Below are 21,810 nucleotides of genomic sequence, written 5' to 3'. Positions count from 1 at the left end.
CAACTTCACTCAAAGCGAAGATGGACTAACCATTTACATGGTTTTTGATTTCCAATGATAACATGGACATTCTTAAAATATCTTTGCTAGACTACGGCTGCGCTTCAAAAAAAGTTAGTAAATAGAGTAATTGTTCCATCGCAAACCAGTAGGATCATGTGTGATTTTTTTAAAATGTTTATCGATCTATTTTTTCTTCTGACTAACAACGAACATTCAAAGAGTATTACTTTTAAACGCGTTACCGTTTGTGCTAATTTAACTTATCATCTTAACATTCCCCCTTTATTCTGTCCAACAATCTGCAAAACAAATTGTGAGCTAACATTGGCGACACATCGACTTCGATATTTGAAGACACCATTAGTGTAGTTTTAATTGAAGAATAGTAATAGCGCTTCTTTGAACACACTGTATATGGTTTCAGAGACACATACGGTGTGTTTATGTAATTAACACTCATTTAAGTTGTGAGGTCGTCTTTTAAAATTACTAAGTGCATTTTATAATGTTGGCAAATGAATTTAAATAAGCAGCGTACTGTGATGACTGGGCTTATTGCATATCTGCACAGGCTAATCAGGGTCGAGTCTTTCCGCTTGTACGAATTTTTCGTTAAAAAGTCAATTTTGAGAAAAGATTCATCTTTGGCAGAACGTCCCTGATAAGCATGTGTGTAGTGCACATGTAGTGCACAAGCTAATCTGGGAGGACGCTTTAGGCACAAGCATTAAGCCCAGTTTTTTATAGGAACGAGGCTCAAATTATAAACTACTCTCACACTTTCCAGCGAGTACGAGAACGTGTACAAAGTTTGGCCAAAGTTTCCGGGACGACGCGAAGCTGTGTGGCACCCACTGCCGCGACATCTCCTTCTCTGAGTACTGCTCGGAGTCCAACGTCGTCGGCGGCTGCACGTGCCCTGAGGGCCAGTACTTCGACGATAACGAGAACGTCTGTGTAAACATTGAGTCATGTCCTTGCTTTGACCAGTTCCATCCCGCGGATAAGCGCGCGTACAAACCCGGGGACACGCTGTCCAGGGATTGTTCAGAATGGTGAGCACGTGCTTGTTGTATGTGCTTTCTTTGATGATTTTCATTAGCCACTGATTAGTCGAGATTTTCGTTCAAATTATGAGTATTAAGACACATGTATGATGTTGGAGTAGTATTTAGTATGTTTTGAGAAGGATTATGGGTGTACATGCGGATAATGCTTATTTCGTACACCCACATATTAACAATTTAGTGTGTAAATTGTGCGTTTTGTATATTTTGGTCATTTAAGAGGTAAAATATATTGTATTCATCAACATGTAAAAAATCACAATTAATCTAATTTTATCTCATTATCCACCCCAACCCTCACCGTGGTAGGGCAGTATATGCGCTTACCGTGATATCTGATAATCCGCCGATATATCCAAAACAAACACACAAGTAACGCTCGCACGTGCATTTCAGCACGTGCAAAAATGGCAAGTTCGATTGCACCGAGCCGCTGGCCGACTGCCTGGACGAGATACAATGCCCGGCCAACATGGTGTATGACCTTGACCGCCCACTGCTGCGCTGCGACACGCTCAATCCAACCCCGGACACAGGATGTACATGTCCAGAGGGACTCTTGCTTGACGAAGACGTAAGTAGGCGTTTAACACCATGATAAGAGCCGCGCTCTGCTTCAAAGGGGCTAACTGCATGCGCGTAAAGCTTGATTGGTCATTGTCGGCTCGGGAACTACTAAATGTACCCCGGGAACGGAATATATACTATAACGTACACGGGAATTCTAACGCTAAATCGGTCATTGTCGGCTACTTTTTCAAATCAATTCATATTTATGTCAATATTTTGTTTCAGTTAATGTCATGCGTGAAACAAGAGCAGTGTCCTTGCACATATAACGGCAACCGTTATCATGACGGACAGAAAGTCAACACTCGCTGCAAGATACTGTAAGTCTGTTTGCCACGGTTTCATTGTGGACATCAATAAAAAAACACTTACATTTGATAATACAATATCGGCGCATCAATCGATGATTGCCGAGAGTAGAGGCATTAAATTGGAGATGCTTTAGCTTAAGGCTCATTGAATGTTATGCGAAATGCATGTTTGCATAGTGTCGTCCCAGATTAGCCTGTACACTCAGGCTAATCAGGGACGACACTGTTGGGCTGTTTTGGGCTCTTGTTTACTTTAGAATTGACTACCTTTTAACGAAAAATCCCATAATTGCGGAAAGAATCGTCCCTGATTAGTCTTATATGGGACGACACTTAACATACGTATATTATATTGTATGCAGTGTTCGAATTGTATAAGACACACAGATAATGGATAAGCATTTAGCCTTAACGTCTTTACATTTCAGTACATGTTCCCAAAGCAAGTGGACCACACAGGACAAGGAAGAATGCCCAGGTCAGATATCTTTTATTCTCATAGTATCGGCCCTCCTCATAGTATCGTGACCTAAACAAAAATACTTAAGAAATGCTGCAAAACTATTTTTTTCAATTTTTACAAGTTGTAATTCATTTATGGCCATTCATGGCTATGATGACGATCATTCTCATGATTTCCGGTGTTCATTGGAAAGTAGGTCATGTTTATTCTAGGGTGTTGCTATGATTTTTAAATAACGTAATACACAATTATGTAAGTTTGTTAATGGATTAATAGTAGCTTTGTCAAATATTTTGCATGCCGCTTATTGTTTTTAACAAAATTACAAACTATTTTAAGAACAAATAGTATCTTAATCGAAAAATCTTGCACATGAGTTTTCGAGTAAGATATTATTTTAGAGCAAGGACATGCGCATAGTAACACTCTTAGCAACCAATCAGAAGAGCCGATATTATGAGAACCTTTGTACATAATACAAATTATTACAAGGAGTTAAATCGAGCCAGTATTTTGTCAAAACAATGCCGATTTAAATGCAGTTTTCGTTGTCATGTGAAAGGATAAACACTATAGTGCAATATACTGACATAACACATGCGTGTTTTAATATTTGTTCACTTCCAAAATTCGTATGTATTCATTAAGAGGGTCGATTCTACGGATAGACATGCCAGTGGTCAAAAGTATAGCGTCTAGTTTTTATATTGATGTGCTTATAATATAATGTAGCCTAGCTTTGCGGACAGAATAGTACGTGTGTTGAGATACAAAACACCGGTTGTTCTTTAAATTGTAATAAAGGAAGCTTAGACTGACCAATTTCACTGTGCCGTTTTAAGAGGCATCACCGATTACAATTAGGCATTTCAAATTAACAGAAATTATACACCTAAGCATTCATAATACATGTTAAGAGATATAACAAAATTTGTGGCATTCCATATTTTAAAGTACATTACGCATTGTTGGACAATACACATTAAAGATGGCATTCCATATTTAATGAGGCATAGCGCATTTTAAGAGGCATTGTGTATTAAGGGAATTTACACATTTTAATTGACATTATGAATTTAAGCGCAATAACTCATTGGCGCTCGATGTCAATGACAATGATTTATTTTAAATTTATTTATTTTTTAGTTACCCGTTGTTTATTATAATGCATACACATACTAAATTAATAAAAATCTTCCGACTAAACGTCTTCTTAAAAAAGAAGGTTCGACTATGTATGTATAGATATTGTCAATATCTATGTACATAGTCGAACTATCTTTTTTTTTGAAAGGACGTTTTGTCAGAAGATTTTTATTAATTTAGTATGTGTATGCATTATAATAAACAACGGGTAACTAAAAAACAAATAAATAAATTAATAAATAAATAAATAAATAAATAAATAAATAAATAAATAAATAAAACATTGTCATTGACATCGAGCGCCTATGCAATAACTCTGGAGAATGAAGGACTGGTGTAAGTGATGTAAACCTATGTATTCAGGTATTTGTTCCGCCATCGGCGACTCTAGCTACACGACCTTTGACGGTAAGATGTTCAGCTTCACGACCACGTGCGAACAGTCTCTGCTGGCGCTGGGCTCCGTGCTCGTCACGCAGCAGAACCTACACTGCGGTACTTCCGGGCTCTGCGGCAAGAAGGTGGTCGTCAGCGTGGGCGCGATGAAGATCGAGCTCGCCAAGGGCATGGATCTCAAGGTCGGCGGTGTTGTGTTCCCGGATGGAAACTACAGGTGGGTCGTCGGGACATGTTCAGTTGCTCTTCCTTAAAACCTAGTTACGTTTGTTTGGATTTGTGGCCGCGTTTGACTTTCAGCGAAAAGTCAAAATACATAAAATTCATGAGAATTTTACTAGAACTTAATGACAATCTGAAAAGTGTCATGTTTAGATAACGAATGACCTGAAGTTTGTTTTACACAGTTTATTATGTTATCCATTGTTCGTGCGGGTACAACTTATCACGGGAAAGACACGTTTCGAAGCTCTTTTCTTTATATAATTGCAAAATATGTTATACAAGGATCGCAACACACGACAATTTCCGCTTTTATGGAAGAATTTTTAAACAAAAATGCAGTCCAGATGGAAAGTTTCGTCTCTAATTAACTTGTGCGAACCGCGCAGGCTAATCCGGGACGACATTTTACGCACATGCATTAAGCCCAATTTTACAAGAACGAGGCTAATATTTTCTTTTCAAAGAAACGCATTATCGCCCCAAACGGTATTAATTTATAGTAAACGATTCAATATTTTCTGAAAACTAGTATATAATGTATACATAACATTATTCAACGATTCTGTAATATTCGATGAAAATTTGAATATATAAATTAAAATTGTTAAAAAGTTATTTCTAACACATATTTAATATAGTTATCAGCTAAACAAGCACCATTGTATTTGCAGATCTGCTGACAACAAGGTGGTTGTGAGAATCGTCGGTAACTACAATACGGAGATAGACCTGAGGGACGTAGGACTCCGAGTTGTGTTCGACATGAGTAGGTGTACACAATACGAATATCGTGATTGTTAAATAACCTTGTGATAGCATTTGAGTCGCGCTCCGTGAAAAACGATGTAAGTCAGAGACGGCACTTTCCGCGGTCAGAGACGGCACTTTCCGCGGTCAGAGACAGCACTTTCCGCGGTTAGAGACGGCACTTTCCGCGGTCAGAGACAGCACTTTCCGCGGTCAGAGACAGCACTTTCCGCGGTCAGAGACAGCACTTTCCGCGGTCAGAGACGGCACTTTCCGCGGTCAGAGACGGCACTTTCCGCGGTTAGAGACGGCACTTTCCGCGGTCAGAGACGACACTTTCCGCGGTTAGAGACGGCACTTTCCGCGGTTAGAGACGGCACTTTCCGCGGTTATTTTTTGTGTGTTTCAAGGAAGTCTCTTCGTAGCTAAAATCCAGTTAACCCATGTATGCCTAGTTTGTAGAAAAAGGCCTTTGTAAACAGCGTAGACCCAGATGAGACGCCGCATGATGCGACGTCTTTTCAGGGTCTGCGCTGTTTACGTAAAGGAATTTTTGTAAGAAATATTTTAAATATAGAAATAAATATACTATAAATTGATCCAGTTTAGAAGGATGGGAGAATTCACTATGCTTACATGAGTTAAGGCGGAAAGTGTCGCATCTGATATGTCTGTGTGGACTGCATATTCTAATCTCGGACGCCTCTTTACGCATGCATTGAGCCCTGTGTGGACTGCATATTCTAATCTCGGACGCCTCTTTACGCATGCATTGAGCCCTGTGTGGACTGCATATTCTAATCTCGGACGCATCTTTACGCATGCATTGAGCCCTGTTTTCTTGGAGCCCGACTCATTTATTGCGACAAGTTTGGATTATGCTTGTATTTGTTTATGTACATGAATACATATATACCCGTATTCTCAACTAGTCACACATAAATTAGGATAATTAATTAAATGCTTCGAATCAATCTGTAAAAGGTAGCTATATTATAAATTTTATTATTGTATTTAGTTTACAAAATAAATAATAGGTAAAACAATCTTGATCGTATAACCATCAAGCACAACCTTTTTGGTTTAATTGACGTATTCCCTTTTGCCGTTAAACATGATATTTAGACAAATAAAACCACAGAGCAAAGGCAGGGAATCATACATTAAATACCATTGAAACGAAACCCGTCCCCACAAACGACACATCTATCAAAGCGACAAAAACACACAACAAAAACAACATAAGAACACAATACAACTAACAACAACATTAATGCGACAATACAAAAGATGATAGAACAACATGGAATATTGAATATAAACATTAATAAATGAACGAAAACATTATACAGACAACTCAACCTAGCATATCCAAACGCTGGTCAGTGTAAACAAATGAATATACCTACCCATTTATCCGGCTATCGATTTTGTTTCTAGGCAACGCTCTGCACATCTATCTGGACGAGAAGAACAAAGAAGAGACTTCCGGTCTGTGCGGTAACTATGACGACGACATTTTGGACGACATGAAGATGAGGGACGGAAGTATCACGGCAAACCCGCAATGTAAGTTAGAAAATAGCTTTTATTCGCTAGTTTTGAGTTCCATGCGGACGCACTAATGTACATGAATACACCAACTACTTAGTATTTCAACCGTTTTATTACACACAACATAGCTCTTATGAGAGTTTCACATTAAAAAGATCACGTGCAAATACATAAAATGTTTATATCTGCGAACGCTTCGATTACCGTTCATATCCGAAATGCTTAAACATTGACTAGAACATGAAAAAATACTATCAATATATTTCATTATTCAAAATTGTAAAAATCAATACACCAATTTATTATATTATGTTCCATTCCTTTCATTATTGGACCGGTGGATGCTGCTGAAAATGTTTCATGTTTTGAATCCAATATACTAAAATGTTCCACATACCGGGGGTAATTCAATTTAAAAGCAACAACTTTAAGTGAAAATTAAATGTTTGCAAAGAAAGAACTCGGAACAAACTCAAAATCATTTTTTTCGTCCTATTTGTAGGGGAATGTAAGCCTTTGCGGGCAATGTTTACATTTCAGTGATTTACCAGTGAACGCCTGTATTTACCATATCCATATCTCATAAAGTTATCCAGAACAACTGTCTAAATTGTACAACATGTGTTATTTTATTAAGAGAGTACAGCCAACATGACTCGATTATTTAGTATAATGTAATTGATTATTTCGTATAATTTTTCATAATTTCATAGCGTTCGCCGCATCCTGGGTCACCTCCTCATCCTGCCCCACCCCGCCAGTGATGCCACCTGACTGCGGCGTGAGTTTCTTACACGTATTATTAACCTTAACCCATTTATGTCTAGTGGACTCGCCCATCCTTTTAAATTGGAACAATTTATTTCCAAGTATATTTATTTCTATATTTAGAATATTTCATATAGAAATTCCTTTAAGCAAACAGCGTAGACCCAGATGAGACGCCGCATGATGCGGCGTCTCATCTGGGTCTAAGCTGTTTGCCAGGCCTTTTTTTAGACGCTAGGCATAAATGGGTAAAGCGGAACGCAGTATTTCAACAATAGAAGTCCCGCACATAAATGCATTGTTATGTTTGAATGAAAGATTGCAGAACAAAACAAAACAACACTGTGCCCATAGATAAACGATATAAAATTAAATTGGAAGATTTACATTTGAAAGCTAAGTTAACTGTCAACTTACGTATGCTGTTCTGGATTTAAATATTTATAAATATTCGATTTATGCATGATATCACGGTCTGTCGGGCCCAGTGAAAGTTTCAAATTTACTTTATTCTACACAATGACTTTTCCTTTAATATTGCTTGAACAGCGACAAACACGCCACTTTCTGTATAACGTTCGACTTTTATCTGTGATTTTCAGGAAAAGTTGAGTTGGGCCGAAGACAAGTGTAGCATTCTGAAGGACAAGACGGGCATTTTCAAAGAATGTCTAAATATAATCACACCGCAGGAAGTGGACGCTTTCTACGGACAGTGCATTGCGAGCGCCTGCGGGTAAGACCCCAATTACGGCACTAACGATTCTTTAAAATAAAATTTATATTGTATTAAGTGAATTCTTTTGGACCAACTGATATTCATAATATGAGTCGTGTTCTGAAAAAACTGGGCCTAATATACAGGTAAATCAGGGACGACACTTTCCGCTGTTATGAAATTTTTCGTTTAATTGAAGTCTCTTCTTAGCAAAAATCCAATTGAGGCGGAAAGTGTCGTCCCTGATTAGCCTGTGCGGACTGCACAGGCTAATTTGGTAAGATACTTTACGCACATGCATTATGCCCAGTTTTCTCAGAACACGACTCATGTGATCATAATACGTTAAATGTATTCCCAAAAGCAGTGTAGTAGCTGCAGGACCGGGCCGGCAAGTTTGTGTCAAATATCGAAACAACTGTTAAAAGATGCAATACAAAGCGAAGGCTTGTCCAATGCACCTTTCCGCCAAAATATGTGACTCTATATCGTATATACCACATGATTCCTCCACACAATCTTGTTAAATGCCCTTGTTAAAGTGCTCGCAAAATACATTTGTATGATTATTTGAAATACGATAGTTAAACATTCATTTATATAATCATATTTATTTTATTTTTTCAAACTATGGTATAAGTTTCGTGTATGTGTCTACAGCTGTGCTAGCGCTGGCGGTTGCGACTGTCTGTGCAGCATCATTGCCGGATTCGCCGCCAAATGTGGCTCGAACTCGTACCCGGTTCGTTGGAGATCGCAGGAGCTATGCCGTAAGAACTCAACTTTTTTCTGTATTAATAAAATAGCCACTCTACATCGCCTTAAAATGATCTTGACCGTTCTCGGAAAATGATTATATAAAAAGAGTTCAAAATTGCGCAACAGAAAACCAAAGTTTTTGGGCTTTTATGGTGAGACTGTATCAACATTTGGTCATATACATTTATATTAATGAAATAGGCTCGTTTTAATTTGCATCTCAACTCGCTATATTTCTGATAAATAGTTTACGTTTTTTTCAAGTAGTATTTGTAATTTTGACAATGCATGACCTACGTTTGCAATGATAACATTCATTTTGATAAGGGACCCGTCATGTCGCGTCTTTAACTTGTCGATCATTTTTATGTAAATAAATTTGGTACCAATTTCGCGCGATAATTATTAGTCACTTTCTTTAAAAAAAAGGGTTAATGCTTGCGCGTAAAGTGTCGTCCCTGATTAGCCTGGTGCAGTCCACAGGGGTTAATCAGGGACGACACTGTCCGATGTTATGGTATTCTTTTGTTAACCCTTTCAGTGCGGGAACCGAATTTTGAAGGCCTTTGCAAACAGTTTGGATCCAGATGAGACGCCACAGAACGTGGCGTCTCATCAGGATCCAAACTGTTTGCTATTCTGATAGTATTCTTTGAAAAAAATAGAAGAAAATGCTAATTTTATAAATTCAGCAGACGAGATTTTAGCAGAAGACAAATTTCCCAGCATGCAAAGGGTTAAAGCAAGTCTCTTCTGAGGGAAAATCCAGTTAACGCGGAAGGTGTCGTCCCTGAGTAGCCTGTGCGGTCCGCAAAGGCTAATATGCGATGACAAGTTGCGCACATGCACTTATCTCAGTTTTCCCAGACCTAATATTACATTCATGTCACTCTTTCAGCGATCCAGTGTGACGGCGGTAGCGAGTACAGCCCATGTGGCGAGGAGAACACGTGCATTAACAAGGAGGCAGCCGTGGGAGAGGCGCTCGAGGATTGCGTGGAGGGATGCTACTGTCCACCGGCAACTTACAATTTAGGTAACTCAGGCCTCTTAGAATCACTGAATGCTTTTCAGGCGCTTCACTCACTTGTGGGCTATTTTATTTCCCATTTCAATGAACGCTTTGGCTAGACACTTAAACGCCCTCTTAATGCCTTTAAGCTGCAGTTTTTGTAGTTTTGCTAACGGTATATAATAGTGTCTTACTTTTATCATCGCTTGATTAAACAATTGTGAACGTCCATGTACTTGAAACGACTGTTTTTTCATCGTTTAAATTTTGTTTTGATGATTTACTGTAAATATTGAAATATCCATTGCTATACTTTTTGTTTTTTTTTGAAGATGGAGAATGCGTTTCACTCAGCGATTGTCCGTGCTACAAGGATGGTAAAGCCATGTTGCCCGGAACAAAACACCGGACAGAGTGCGGAGAATGGTAATCAAACATTATAGTTGAGACGTGTCATGTGAAAATGGGTCTTATATGCGGCAAACGTAGCTCCGGAACAGCGTTGGCTTTGTGCAGTCTGGTCACTATTGATCATGAGCAGATATTGAGACCACGAAACCTTTCGTGACGTATAGCGGACATGGAAGCACTTGACCAGACTTATTGAAAAAGCGCGGGAATGTCGGGAGCTACGGTAGCCGCATATGGTATACGACCAAGGTGGTATATGGTATAAGTGGTATATTCAGCGCTGTTTCTCCCATGCGGACTGCGATTTTACATTGCGTCCAAAATTAGCAAAAAGATGCATGTGTACTCATTACATATATAATATAAATTGTCAATAAATATTTGTTACACTTACTGATAACTGTTCACAATGTTTTATGTATACGTGAAAAGTCACGAATACTGATAACTGGTTGTTTTGTCAACTGGGGAAAAACATCCTACAAAAACACATTAACACTTTTCATTCATTGTATAGCAAACATTGCAGTCATACCTGTAATGAAATACACAAACGAATGTTAAAGCAATAACCAATTTACACAATATCACATGCATTCCAGCACGTGCATTAATGGCGAGTTCAAGGAATGTGACACCTGCCAGACATGCACGGAGACGGAGTTCTCCTGCGGGACCAGAAGTGTATGCATCCCAGCTGACCACCAGTGTGATGGATACCCCGACTGTCCGGATGGATCCGACGAACTCGGCTGTCGTAAGTGCCGTCTAGGGTAGCAGACGTCTCGTCTTGGGTAATCAGAAGCTTCGTCTGGGATAGCAGAAGTGTCATCTGGGGAAATAGAAGTGTCGTCTGGGGTAGCAGAAGTGTCGTATTGGTTAGCAGAAGTGTCGTTTGGGATAGCAGAAGTGTCGTCTGGGGTAGCAGAAGTGTCGTATTGGTTAGCAGAAGTGTCGTTTGGGATAGCAGAAGTGTCGTCTGGGGTAGCAGAAGTGTCGTTTGGAATAGCAGAAGTGTCGTTTGGAATAGCAGACGTGTCGTATAAGGGTAGCAGAAGTTTTGACTCGGGTAGCAGAAGTGTCGTCTGGAGTAGCACAAATGTCGTCTGGGGTAGCAGAAGTGTCGTCTGGGGTAGCAGATGTTTCATCTGGGGTAGCAGAAGTGTCGTCTGGGATTGAATAGGTGTCGTCCAGGGTTGAATAAGAGTCGTATTATGATGCAGAGGAGTTTTCAAAAGAATTCATCATGAACATGAGATAGGGATGAAATTTAATATCGGATCATTCTCGAAAAATAGTGGATGAGAAAGAGTAATGTAGTTATGGGGCACTTAAAGTTTTATGTTGATTGTGTTTTATTTGCACCTTGTGTGGATGATTAAGTCGTTGTTAAACTGACGCATTTTTCTATAGGCTTACCAAATGGAAATTAAATTATACAAATACTTTTGCCTCTACTAACACAAAAAATGGCTGTACAAGCTGCCGTTAACCAAAACACTAAATATTTATGATAACATCTTTCATAAATCCACCAAATCGCAATAAATGTACAATTTCGTGTTAGTAAACTATATTACTACAAGTATAGTAAATACAATTATTAATCTAATTATACTTGTATCAGAAGGATACCCGTCCTTGACCTTTCAGCCACTACACCAATGCCAGTATGTGGCGAGGACGAGTTTGCATGCGGTCGTAGCCACACGTGTATTGACATCGTTCTCGTGTGCAACAACAAGACGAACTGTCAGAACGGCGAGGACGAAGAGCCATTTATAGATTGCGGTATGAACAACAATTAATGTGTCGCGTTATGGGCAAACTGGGAATAACGCATGTGCGTAAAGTGTCGTCCCATATTAGCCTGTGCAGTCCGCCCAGGCTAATTAGGGACGACACTTTCCGCTTTTATGGCATATTTCGTTTAAATGAAGTATCTTTAAAGCAAAAAACCAATCCAGGCGGAGAGTGTCGTTCCGGATTAGCCTATGCGGACTGCACCGGCTAATCTGGAACGACACTTTACGCACAAGCAGTATGCCCAGTTTTGTCAGAACGCGACTCAAATATTCCGCCGCGTTCGGGGAAAACTGAAATTCATGCGTATGCTTAATGTGACGTCTCAGATTAGCCTGTGCAGTCCGCTCAGACTTATCAGGGACGACACTTTAAGCTTTATGAAATTGTTAGTTTAAAGGAGGTACCTAATGAACGAAACTCCAGCATGGGCGAAAAGTGTCGTCCCTGATATGCCTGTGCAAATGCATTTAGCCCAGACTGCGTTGTTGGCAACACTCAATATTCCGTCAAGTTAAGCATCTATAGAATAAGCCGTCTCATGGCCTAAACTCGTTTCAACGCACGATGATGAGCATTGACCGTTCCAATGCGATGATTTCAGTTTTATTCATATCATGATGAATGTATCGTCGTGTATTGGTCAATTGCCTGTTATCCTTGGCAAGCGGATGGTAAACAAAGAGCCGCATTCTGATAGAAGTGGGCTTTATGCATGGACATATAAAGTGTTATCTCAGGTTGACCACACAGGCTAATCGCGACGACACATTCAGCTTTTATGGAATTTTTCGTCTCTTTTAAACGATAATCCAGCGTAGGCGGAAAGTGTCGTCCCTGATAAGCCTGTGTGGACTGCGCATTCCAATCTGGGATGACACTCAACGCACATGCATTAAGCCCAGTTTCCCAGAACGCTACTCAGTTGGTCCCCTGGTGATGTTTGTGGAGCGTCTGTATGCCTATTTTAACCCTATTTATGCCTAGCGTCCTGAAAAAAGGACTTTGGAAACAGCGTAGACCCAGATGAGACGCCGCATCATGCGGCGTCTCATCTGAGTCTACGCTGTTTGCTTAAAGGAATTTCTGTAAGAAATATTCTAAATATAGAAAAAGTATACTAGACATCCCTAATTTTATAAATACATTGATGTAATTTAAAAGGATGGGAGAGTCCACTGGGCATAAATGGGTTAATTGCAACTGTCGCCTCAGATAAGCCTGATCAGCGTGTAGGCTTATTTACTTCAAAGAACTTAATCAAAGCACCAATTAATGCAAATCATGCTTTTAAACAAACGGTTCCTGTCATGTTTCTTCATCTCTTCTGTGTCACTGCAAGTTTGATTCGCTGCCTTGATGCACAGACAGTTACTGTGTCGCATACCGATGTTTGCATCTGTTTGCAGAGTTCTTCGAGCGTCCAAAGTGCTCGGAGGAGCAGTACCGCTGCGAGGTGAGCGGTCTGTGTATCCCAGACGACTGGAAGTGCGACGGACACAAGGACTGTCTCCAGGGCGATGACGAGCTCAACCCCGAATGTCCAAGTAAGTATGGCTGCTTGCTTTTTTGTTTGGTTTTCTTTAAAAAAAAATTATGAAATAATTTATTTCACATGGTTTGAAACTACAACGATAACAAAATTAAACACAATTATTTATTCCAAAAGTTATACTGGCTTTACGTCATGGTATGATAACGAAGCACTAATAACCAAAATAACATAAAGCAAATTGTTTCTCTTAGAAATGAAGTTTCTTAGCACTCAAACACATTGGTTATATTTCAGTAATGTTTTAAGCGTTAAAAGATTGTATAGCATGAGATAAGACATATGAGCCTACCTGGGGAAAAACTGGATTAATGCACGTGCGTAAAGCCCAGAATAGCATATGCAGAATGCTAATATGAGCCTAGTATCTACAAAAAGCCTTGGCAAACAGCGTAGACACAGATGAGACGCCGCATGATGTGGCGTCTCATCAGGGTCCACGCTGTTTGCTTAAAATTAATTTCTGTAAGAAATATTTTAAATATATAAATAAATACCAGATATCCCTAATTTTGGAAATAAATTCATCCAATTTAGAAGGATGGGAGAGTCCACTAGGCATAAATGGGTTAAATGGACATGCATAAAGGACCGATTTTCCCAGTGACCGGTTCATATTTGTTGTTTCTTGAAGCCATACAAACCATTTCTGATCATTAAGACTCAGGCATTGTAATAAGAATGCTTGTGATGAAAGTTTACGTATATGCAAGTAAACAAGGAATAATTTTTCATTTTTTTAAGTTATTCTGATGACCTAAATAACCATGAAAAGTTGCCGTAGGTTTAAATGTAACGTCTCTATATATAGCAATCTTTATTTTATCGTCAAGTTATTCTTACACACAGGACTTTTACTTTTGATAAACGATAGAATTGCTATTCAGTAAAACAGCTATGGTTTTGTAAGTAAATCTTTCCTTTGTATTTGGGAAAAAAAAGTAATATTTCAACCCTTACAACAAAAACACAACAACTGCAGTAACACCAGTAACAACCACATAGACAACAACAACAACAATCTTAACGCACCAAATGTTAAAAAAAGAGAGATTAGTGATTAGTGTAATCAGAATTCTTAAATTCTCGGTAACCTCGCATGCTGCTTATTTAACTCAATATTTCGGTGATATCATTTGCAGACGAATGCCTTAAAATACCTGAAAATTTCCGCTGCAATGATTTGACCTGCAACCCAATCTTAGCCCTTTGTGACGGCTTCATGGATTGCAGCGATGGATATGACGAGTTGGACTGCTGTAAGTATTTTCATTTCTAATTTCTATTAAATATTCCTAATGCATGTTCGTAAAGTGTCGTCCCAGATGAGAGCATGAAATGTAGGGGCACACAATGCAATTCACCTGGAGATATATGTATATATGAAGATATATATATATAAATGTATATATGTAAATATATATGAACATATATATGTAAATAAGTATAAATATCGGTTGACAGACAACTGCACGTGTAGTAATGAGACCTTCACGTGCGCTGGTCCGGATACATGCGAGTGTTTGGACAAGAAGGTCGTCTGCAATGGTGAACAAGATTGTCACAACGGTCTGGACGAACAATATTGCGGTAAGTAACACTTATAATTATTAGCCACATTCTAGGAAACCGGACCTAATGCATGTGCATAAAGTGTCGTCCTAGATTAACCCTCGCAGTCCGTGTGTGCGTAAAGTGTCGTCCTAGATTAGCCTTCGCAGTCCGTGTGTGCGTAAAGTGTCGTCCCAGATAAGCCTTCGCAGTCCGTGTGTGCGTAAAGTGTCGTCCTAGATTAACCCTCGCAGTCCGTGTGTTCGTAAAGTGTCGTCCCAGATTAGCCTTCGCAGTCCGTGTGTGCGTAAAGTGTCGTCCCAGATAAGCCTTCGCAGTCCGTGTGTGCGTAAAGTGTCGTCCTAGATTAACCCTCGCAGTCCGCATGTGCGTAAAGTGTCGTCCTAGATTAGCCCTCGCAGTCCGTGTGTGCGTAAAGTGTCGTCCCAGATAAGCCTTCGCAGTCCGTGTGTGCGTAAAGTGTCGTCCCAGATAAGCCTTCGCAGTCCGTGTGTGCGTAAAGTGTCGTCCTAGATTAGCCCTCGCAGTCCGTGTGTGCGTAAAGTGTCGTCCCAGATAAGCCTTCGCAGTCCGTGTGTGCGTAAAGTGTCGTCCCAGATAAGCCTTCGCAGTCCGTGTGTGCGTAAAGTGTCGTCCTAGATTAGCCTTCGCAGTCCGTGCAGGCTAACCAGGACAACACTTTCCGCTTGTAAAGCCAATGTAGACGGAAAGTGTTGTCCCTGATTATCCTGTGTGGACTGAACAGGCTAAACTTGGACGACCCATTATGCACATGCATTAAGCCCCTATTTCCTATAGCGAGTCTCTTTTATATCAGAATAATAGGTACATACTGTCGGTTGATGTCAGGCTATAAACCTCAACCGTTTCCTTTTTAATTTTTACAGGATGTACCGGATACGTTTGCACTAGTGGACAATGTCTTGAGGGTAAAACGGAAGCAGATGTCGTCTGCAACTCTGTCGGCGACTGCTTTGACTATTCTGACGAGGAGAACTGCATAGAAATATCGACAAGTACTTAACCCCCCCTCCCCAACCCTGACCCATATTGCTTAACCCATGTATGCCTAGCGTCTAGAAAAAAAGGCCTTGGCAAACAGCGTAGACCCAGATGAGACGCCGCATGATGCGGCGTCTCATCAGGGTCTGCGCTGTTTGCTTAAAGGAATTTCTGTTAGAAATATTCTAAATATAGAAATAAATATACTATACATCCCTAATTTGGAATAAAATGATTCAATTTAGAAGGATGGGAGAGTCCACTAGGCATAAATGGGTGAAGATGTTTTTTAAGTTTACTGCACTGCTAACTCTTAATTCCTGTTGATAAAAATGGCCTCCCATTCAACATAAAAATAGTTCTTACAATCCATTTGTAATTTTATTATATACCTGCTTTAAGTTCTCAAAAATACAATTTGTATCAATCGGTAAAATACGACTGAACAGAAATAATTCCCGTATTATGCTACTCGCTAGTTTTCCAATTCCGTATTACCATACTAGCCGGACTACTTTAAATGACGTCACTTTGAATGCAGAACATTATAAGAGCATTCTTGGTTAATTATGAACGCTTAAACTCATTATTTTAACTTAAATGATTCAATGATGTATATAATAAAAGGAATATTACGCAAAAGTGTTTGTATCAGTCTCGTGGCTTGCGCTATTTCGCATCACACTCGAGTCCCCGCCTCTCGTGAGATACGTCATCACACAATCCACTCGACAGATACAAACAAATGGAACAATTGGCTAGCGTTAAATTCCCTATGTATTGACCGTTGTTTTGATGTAAGAAGATGATTGATGGTGATTTATTTTTTATATACTTGATGATTTTTTATGTTTCAGCCGTTACGCCGTTCTTCCCATTTGGTATGTTGGCACATAGTTGATTTTGCCGTCTTACATTGAACTCGTTGATTGTTCTTTTAATAAAAAAATGAAAAATACAAAACAAGAGCAAAGTAATAAGAATCAGAAATAAACATGTTCACGCGTCCAATCTAAATAAATACTTGGTCAAAGTGGACTTTGAGACAGTATAACTGAAGTTATGTTTTCCGATTACTAAGTACTTGTTCTGCCAAATTTGAGGGTTACACCAATTAAAATTGTGTTTATATTTATTTTATTTTATTTTTACATTAGAGTGTGGACATAACATGGAAGAGGGCAAGTTGCAATTTGAGGGTTTGCCGACCCAGCCTCTAGGACTTGCGTCCGACCCCTTGCTAACGATAGCCCTTCAAAAAGGCGAGCCCTTTGTCACAGAGAGAAACTCCTACACATTTGAAGTTTACCTGACTTCCCCCATACCGTTGACCAAGTTCGATATCGCCACCACTGCCACAAATATTGAGCTTCATGTCCATCAAGAAGGGTCTCCCATAGGCTTCAATTTGTCGGTAAGTGTATAAAAGTCTATTTATAAAAGCTGTTGATTTATTCGTAAACATGTTTAGTGCAGTGGTATTGTATAAGTGTCTATCGTTACCTTAAAATATGCACGTTTGCTCTAAAAGATTAGTCTTATTTGTATATAATTTAAATATAAACGATCAGATCTGAGCATGTGGCAATAAATGAAGGTGTTACCGCAAGGTCTCAGCGATTCAGCTGCATTTATTTGTTTAGCCATTCATTGAAGAAGAAGATCGCAACGGTATCAGGCACTTCAACATCGATTTACAAAAATACGTCACCAGCCCGATTTCAAAATTCTTTGTGACACTTCGTAGTTTTGAAGAACTGAAAATTTTCAGTTTGGATGTACACGGCTGCTTCGAGAAAGGCAAGTGCCAACTGCATAGTGACATGTATGATAATCATTTTCTTTAGTTCAGAATTTCTCCTATGCTGGAATATATGTAGATTGCACTGGTTAACCCTTTGCATGCTGGGAAATTTGTCGTCTGCTAAGTTGTCATCTGCTGAATTTCTTAAATGAGCATTTTTTTTCGATTTTGTTCAAATAATACTATCAGAATAGCAAACAATTTGGATCCAGATGAGACGCCACGTTCTGTGGCGTCTCATCTGGATCCAAACTGTTTGCAAGGGCCTTCAAAATTCGGTTCCAGCAATGAAAGAGTTAACAAGCTTACCTGAAATAGTAGGAGGAGGTTGACTGACTGCCCGAAACGTATACAATTCTTTTAGTGCGTCACACTATCCAATAAACGTATACAATTCTTTTAGTGAGTAACACTATCCAATAAAACGTATACAATTCTTTGAGTGCGTCACACTATCCAATTAATCAAAAGAAACGTCTACAGTTGGCTCACACCAAAGACGTGCGTGTGATTACCTTATAAGTACTGTACTATGAGTTTAGCAGCCACGTTTTTACATATGTAAGTCTCGTTCTAAGAAAACGGGGTTTGATGCATTTGCGTAAAGTGTCATCCCAGATTAGCCTGTGCAGTCGACACTTTCCGATTTTATGATATTTTTCGCTTCAAGAAAGTCTCTTCTTTTGAAGACGTTTCGTGGTTATAAATCCAAATAAGGCCGAAAGCGGACTGCACAGGCTAATGTGGGACGACACTTTAAACACATGCATTTAACCATATTTAATTAAACGGGGTTGGATGCATGTGCGTTAAATGTCATCCCAGATTACCTAGTGCAGTTCCCTTTCAGCCTTATTTGGATTTATAGCGACGAAATTTCTTCAAAACAAAAATTAAATTGTAAGCGAAAAATGTCGACTCTGACACTTTACGCACATGCATGTTGCCTAATTTTCAAATATCGAGGCTCATGTGTTCTGAGTTTTCAAATATCGCGGCTCATGTGTTCTGAGTTTTCAAAGATCGCGGCTCATGTGTTCTGAGTTTTCAAATATCGCGGCTCATGTGTTCTGAGTTTTTAAATATCGCGGCTCATGTGTTCTGAGTTTTCAAATATCGCGGCTCATGTGCTCTGAGTTTTCAAATATCGCGGCTCATGTGTTCTGAGTTTTCAAATATCGCGTCTCATGTGTTCTGAGTTTTCAAATATCGCGGCTCATGTGTTCTGAGTTTTCAAATATCGCGGCTCATGTGCTCTGAGTTTTCAAATATCGCGGCTCATGTGTTCTGAGTTTTCAGATATCGCGGCTCATGTGTTCTGAGTTTTCAAATATCGCGGCTTATGTGTTCTGAGTTTTCAAATATCGAGGCTCATGTGTTCTGAGTTTTCAAATATCGCGGCTCATGTGCTCTGAGTTTTCAAATATCGCGGCTCATGTGTTCTGAGTTTTCAAACATCGAGGTTCATGTGCTCTGCATATCGAGGCTCAGGTGTTCTGAGTTTTTCGTAACCTACTGTATGTCTCGTCGTAACGTAAAGTTCAATGGCAGCTAAAGAGGGCCTTTTCTCCAGGTGATCTTTAGTATGGTAGCTAAATAGGGCCTTTTCTCCAGGTGATCTTTAGTATGGCAGCTAAATAGAGCCTTTCCTCGAGGTGATCTTTAGTAGTTTTTATGCCACCGAAGGATGGCATATAGTGATCGGACTGTCCGTCCGTCCGTCTGTCCGTCTGTCCGTCACACTTTGCGTTTAGGTTTCGAAAAATGCTCATAACTTCTATGCCCATTGAGATGTAACCTTCATATTTGGTATGCATGTGTATATGGACAAGGCCTTTCCATGCGCACACACATTTTAACCCCTGTGACCTTGGCGTTGAACTAAGGGCCCGCGTTTATGTTTCGAAATCTGTGTTTAGGTTTCGAAAAATGCTCATAACTTCTATGTCCAATGATGTAACCTTCATATTTGGTATGCATGTGTATATGGACAAGGCCTTTCCATGCGCACACACATTTGACCCCTGTGACCTTGACGTTGAAGTAAGGGTCCGCGTTTAGGTTTCGAAATCTGTGTTTAGGTTTCGAAAAACGCTCATAACTTCTATTTCCCTGGAGATATAACCTTCATATTTGGTATGCATGTGTATATGGACAAGACCTTTCCATACACACACAAATTTTGACCCCTGTGACCTTGACCTTTATCTTAGGGTCCGCGTTTAGGTTTCTAAATCTGCGTTTAGGTTTCGAGAAATGCTCATACCTTCTATGTCCCTTGAGCTATTACCTTCATATTTGGTATGCATGTGTATATGGACAAGCCCTTTCCATACGCACACAAACTTTGAACCCTGTGACCTTGACCTTGAACTTAGGGTCCGCGTTTAGGTTTCGAAATCTGCGTTTAGGTTGCAAAAAATGCTCATAACTTCTATCAAAGCGTTTATAGGGGGCATATGTCATCCTATGGTGCTCTTGTTGTTTCTGATTTTTTTATATTTGAATTTGATAGTTTCGGCGTTGTCAAAATGCATTACTTGGACAGTGGCTCTACGATTTTAAATGGTTTCATTGTCGGAACCCACCTTTGCGCAATTATGCAATGATAATATAAACCTTTTTTTAAAGGCTAGCAGAACTGAGTTGATTAATTATTGCTTAATAATACAGAAGACAACTATTTGAATTTGAGTAAAATTCTGAGCACAATATTTCTATTAAAACAACTTATTATAAAACAGTAACTTGTTCTGTCATATTTACCGTTTTCTTCTGACGACTATACATACTTCACGCGAAACAATAAAAATGATATTACAATGATGTCTGTAATTAGTTTCAGAACATTTATTAAAACAAACGTGTAAAATGGAAAAATAATAGTCCGCGGTATATTTTAAAAATGTGACAGAAAATATACCGCATGTTGTGACGATGATACGAATCGCGCTCTCAGAAAACGGGGTTAAATGCATGTCCGTTAAGTGTGATCCCAGATGAGCCTGTGAAGTCGGCAAAGGCTGATTAAGTACGACACTTTTCGCCTTAACTGGAATTTGAACAAGAAGGGTCTTCCTTTTAACGAAAAATACAATACAAGTGGAAAGTGTCGTCCCTTGATTAGCTTGTTCGGATATCGCACGCGAATTTGGGACAACACTTAACGAAGGTGCGTTTCACGCCTTTTTCTGAGAGCGCGACTCATATATACAATGATTTTATGGCATATTAGTGTCCGAAGGAACAACGACGCCCACGCCTTCAGCAACAACAGCAACCACTCCATCTCAAACAGGTAAGACAGTGACATGTGTTATTTTATAATTAAAGAATGACATCGTATTATACTAACCATGTCAAATGCATGTATAAGCATTGTTGTAGCATAAGTCTATTGTAGTATTGCTTGGTATTGTATTTATTATCACGCTACTCATTCATTTATAAAATGTATCACGTATAATCAGACACGTTTTATCACTTTTTTAAATTTCCCCCACAGAGCGATGTACAGGCGATATGGTCGATGACAGACTGCAGCCATCACTACAGCTGACACTGCCAAGTGAACGCAGCATCGGGAATGTATTTAGAGGTGTCCCTGTGGAATTTACGTCGAGTTCTGTCACATTCGGCATTGCATTTACGTCTCCCACTTCTGTTACATCGGTAACATTGTCAACATTCGAATCAACTAGCATTTATTTGACGAGTGTAACAGCAGTTGTAAGTGGCGGTACAACGTTCGACGTACCTCTTAAACCGGTATGTTGAAGACTTCTAATAAGCAATAACCCATTTAAGCCTAGTGAAGATAACACAACTCTAACTCAGGTATGTGTATTCATGTGCTTACGCTAGGTTGATATTCCGTGGATATTTTAGGAGCTCTTAACATGAATAAATGCCTTTGTCATACAATTG

The 21,810-nt window shown here is 39.4% G+C and overlaps 2 protein-coding genes and 1 long non-coding RNA gene across 3 annotated transcripts; all 3 read left to right on the top strand.

The window, feature by feature from the left end:
- Positions 1-925: 925 nt before the first annotated feature.
- LOC127846269 (SCO-spondin-like) lies at positions 926-7,036 on the top strand. Its single transcript, XM_052377440.1, has 8 exons — positions 926-1,058; positions 1,467-1,644; positions 1,866-1,960; positions 2,380-2,429; positions 3,924-4,173; positions 4,853-4,947; positions 6,369-6,497; positions 7,023-7,036. The coding sequence occupies exons 2-8, from the start codon at positions 1,543-1,545 to the stop codon at positions 7,034-7,036; spliced, it is 735 nt and encodes a 244-aa protein (XP_052233400.1). The 5' UTR covers positions 926-1,058; positions 1,467-1,542.
- Positions 7,037-8,703: 1,667 nt separating this feature from the next.
- Positions 8,704-10,147, top strand: LOC127846766 (uncharacterized). Its single transcript, XR_008033655.1, has 3 exons — positions 8,704-8,738; positions 9,626-9,763; positions 10,072-10,147. It is a non-coding gene; the product is annotated as an uncharacterized LOC127846766 (long non-coding RNA).
- A 7,096-nt stretch (positions 10,148-17,243) lies between these two features.
- Positions 17,244-17,926, top strand: LOC127846268 (uncharacterized). The gene is made up of 2 exons (XM_052377439.1): positions 17,244-17,493; positions 17,723-17,926. Exons 1-2 carry the CDS (start codon positions 17,251-17,253, stop codon positions 17,924-17,926), a joined length of 447 nt encoding a protein of 148 aa, XP_052233399.1. The 5' UTR covers positions 17,244-17,250.
- The last annotated feature ends 3,884 nt before the right edge of the window (positions 17,927-21,810 follow it).

Source organism: Dreissena polymorpha, chromosome 9 (genome assembly GCF_020536995.1).
Source record: "Dreissena polymorpha isolate Duluth1 chromosome 9, UMN_Dpol_1.0, whole genome shotgun sequence".
Lineage (NCBI taxonomy): Eukaryota > Metazoa > Mollusca > Bivalvia > Myida > Dreissenidae > Dreissena > Dreissena polymorpha.
Note: the sequence above shows the minus strand (reverse complement) of the source record. Positions and strands in the feature narration are given on the sequence as shown.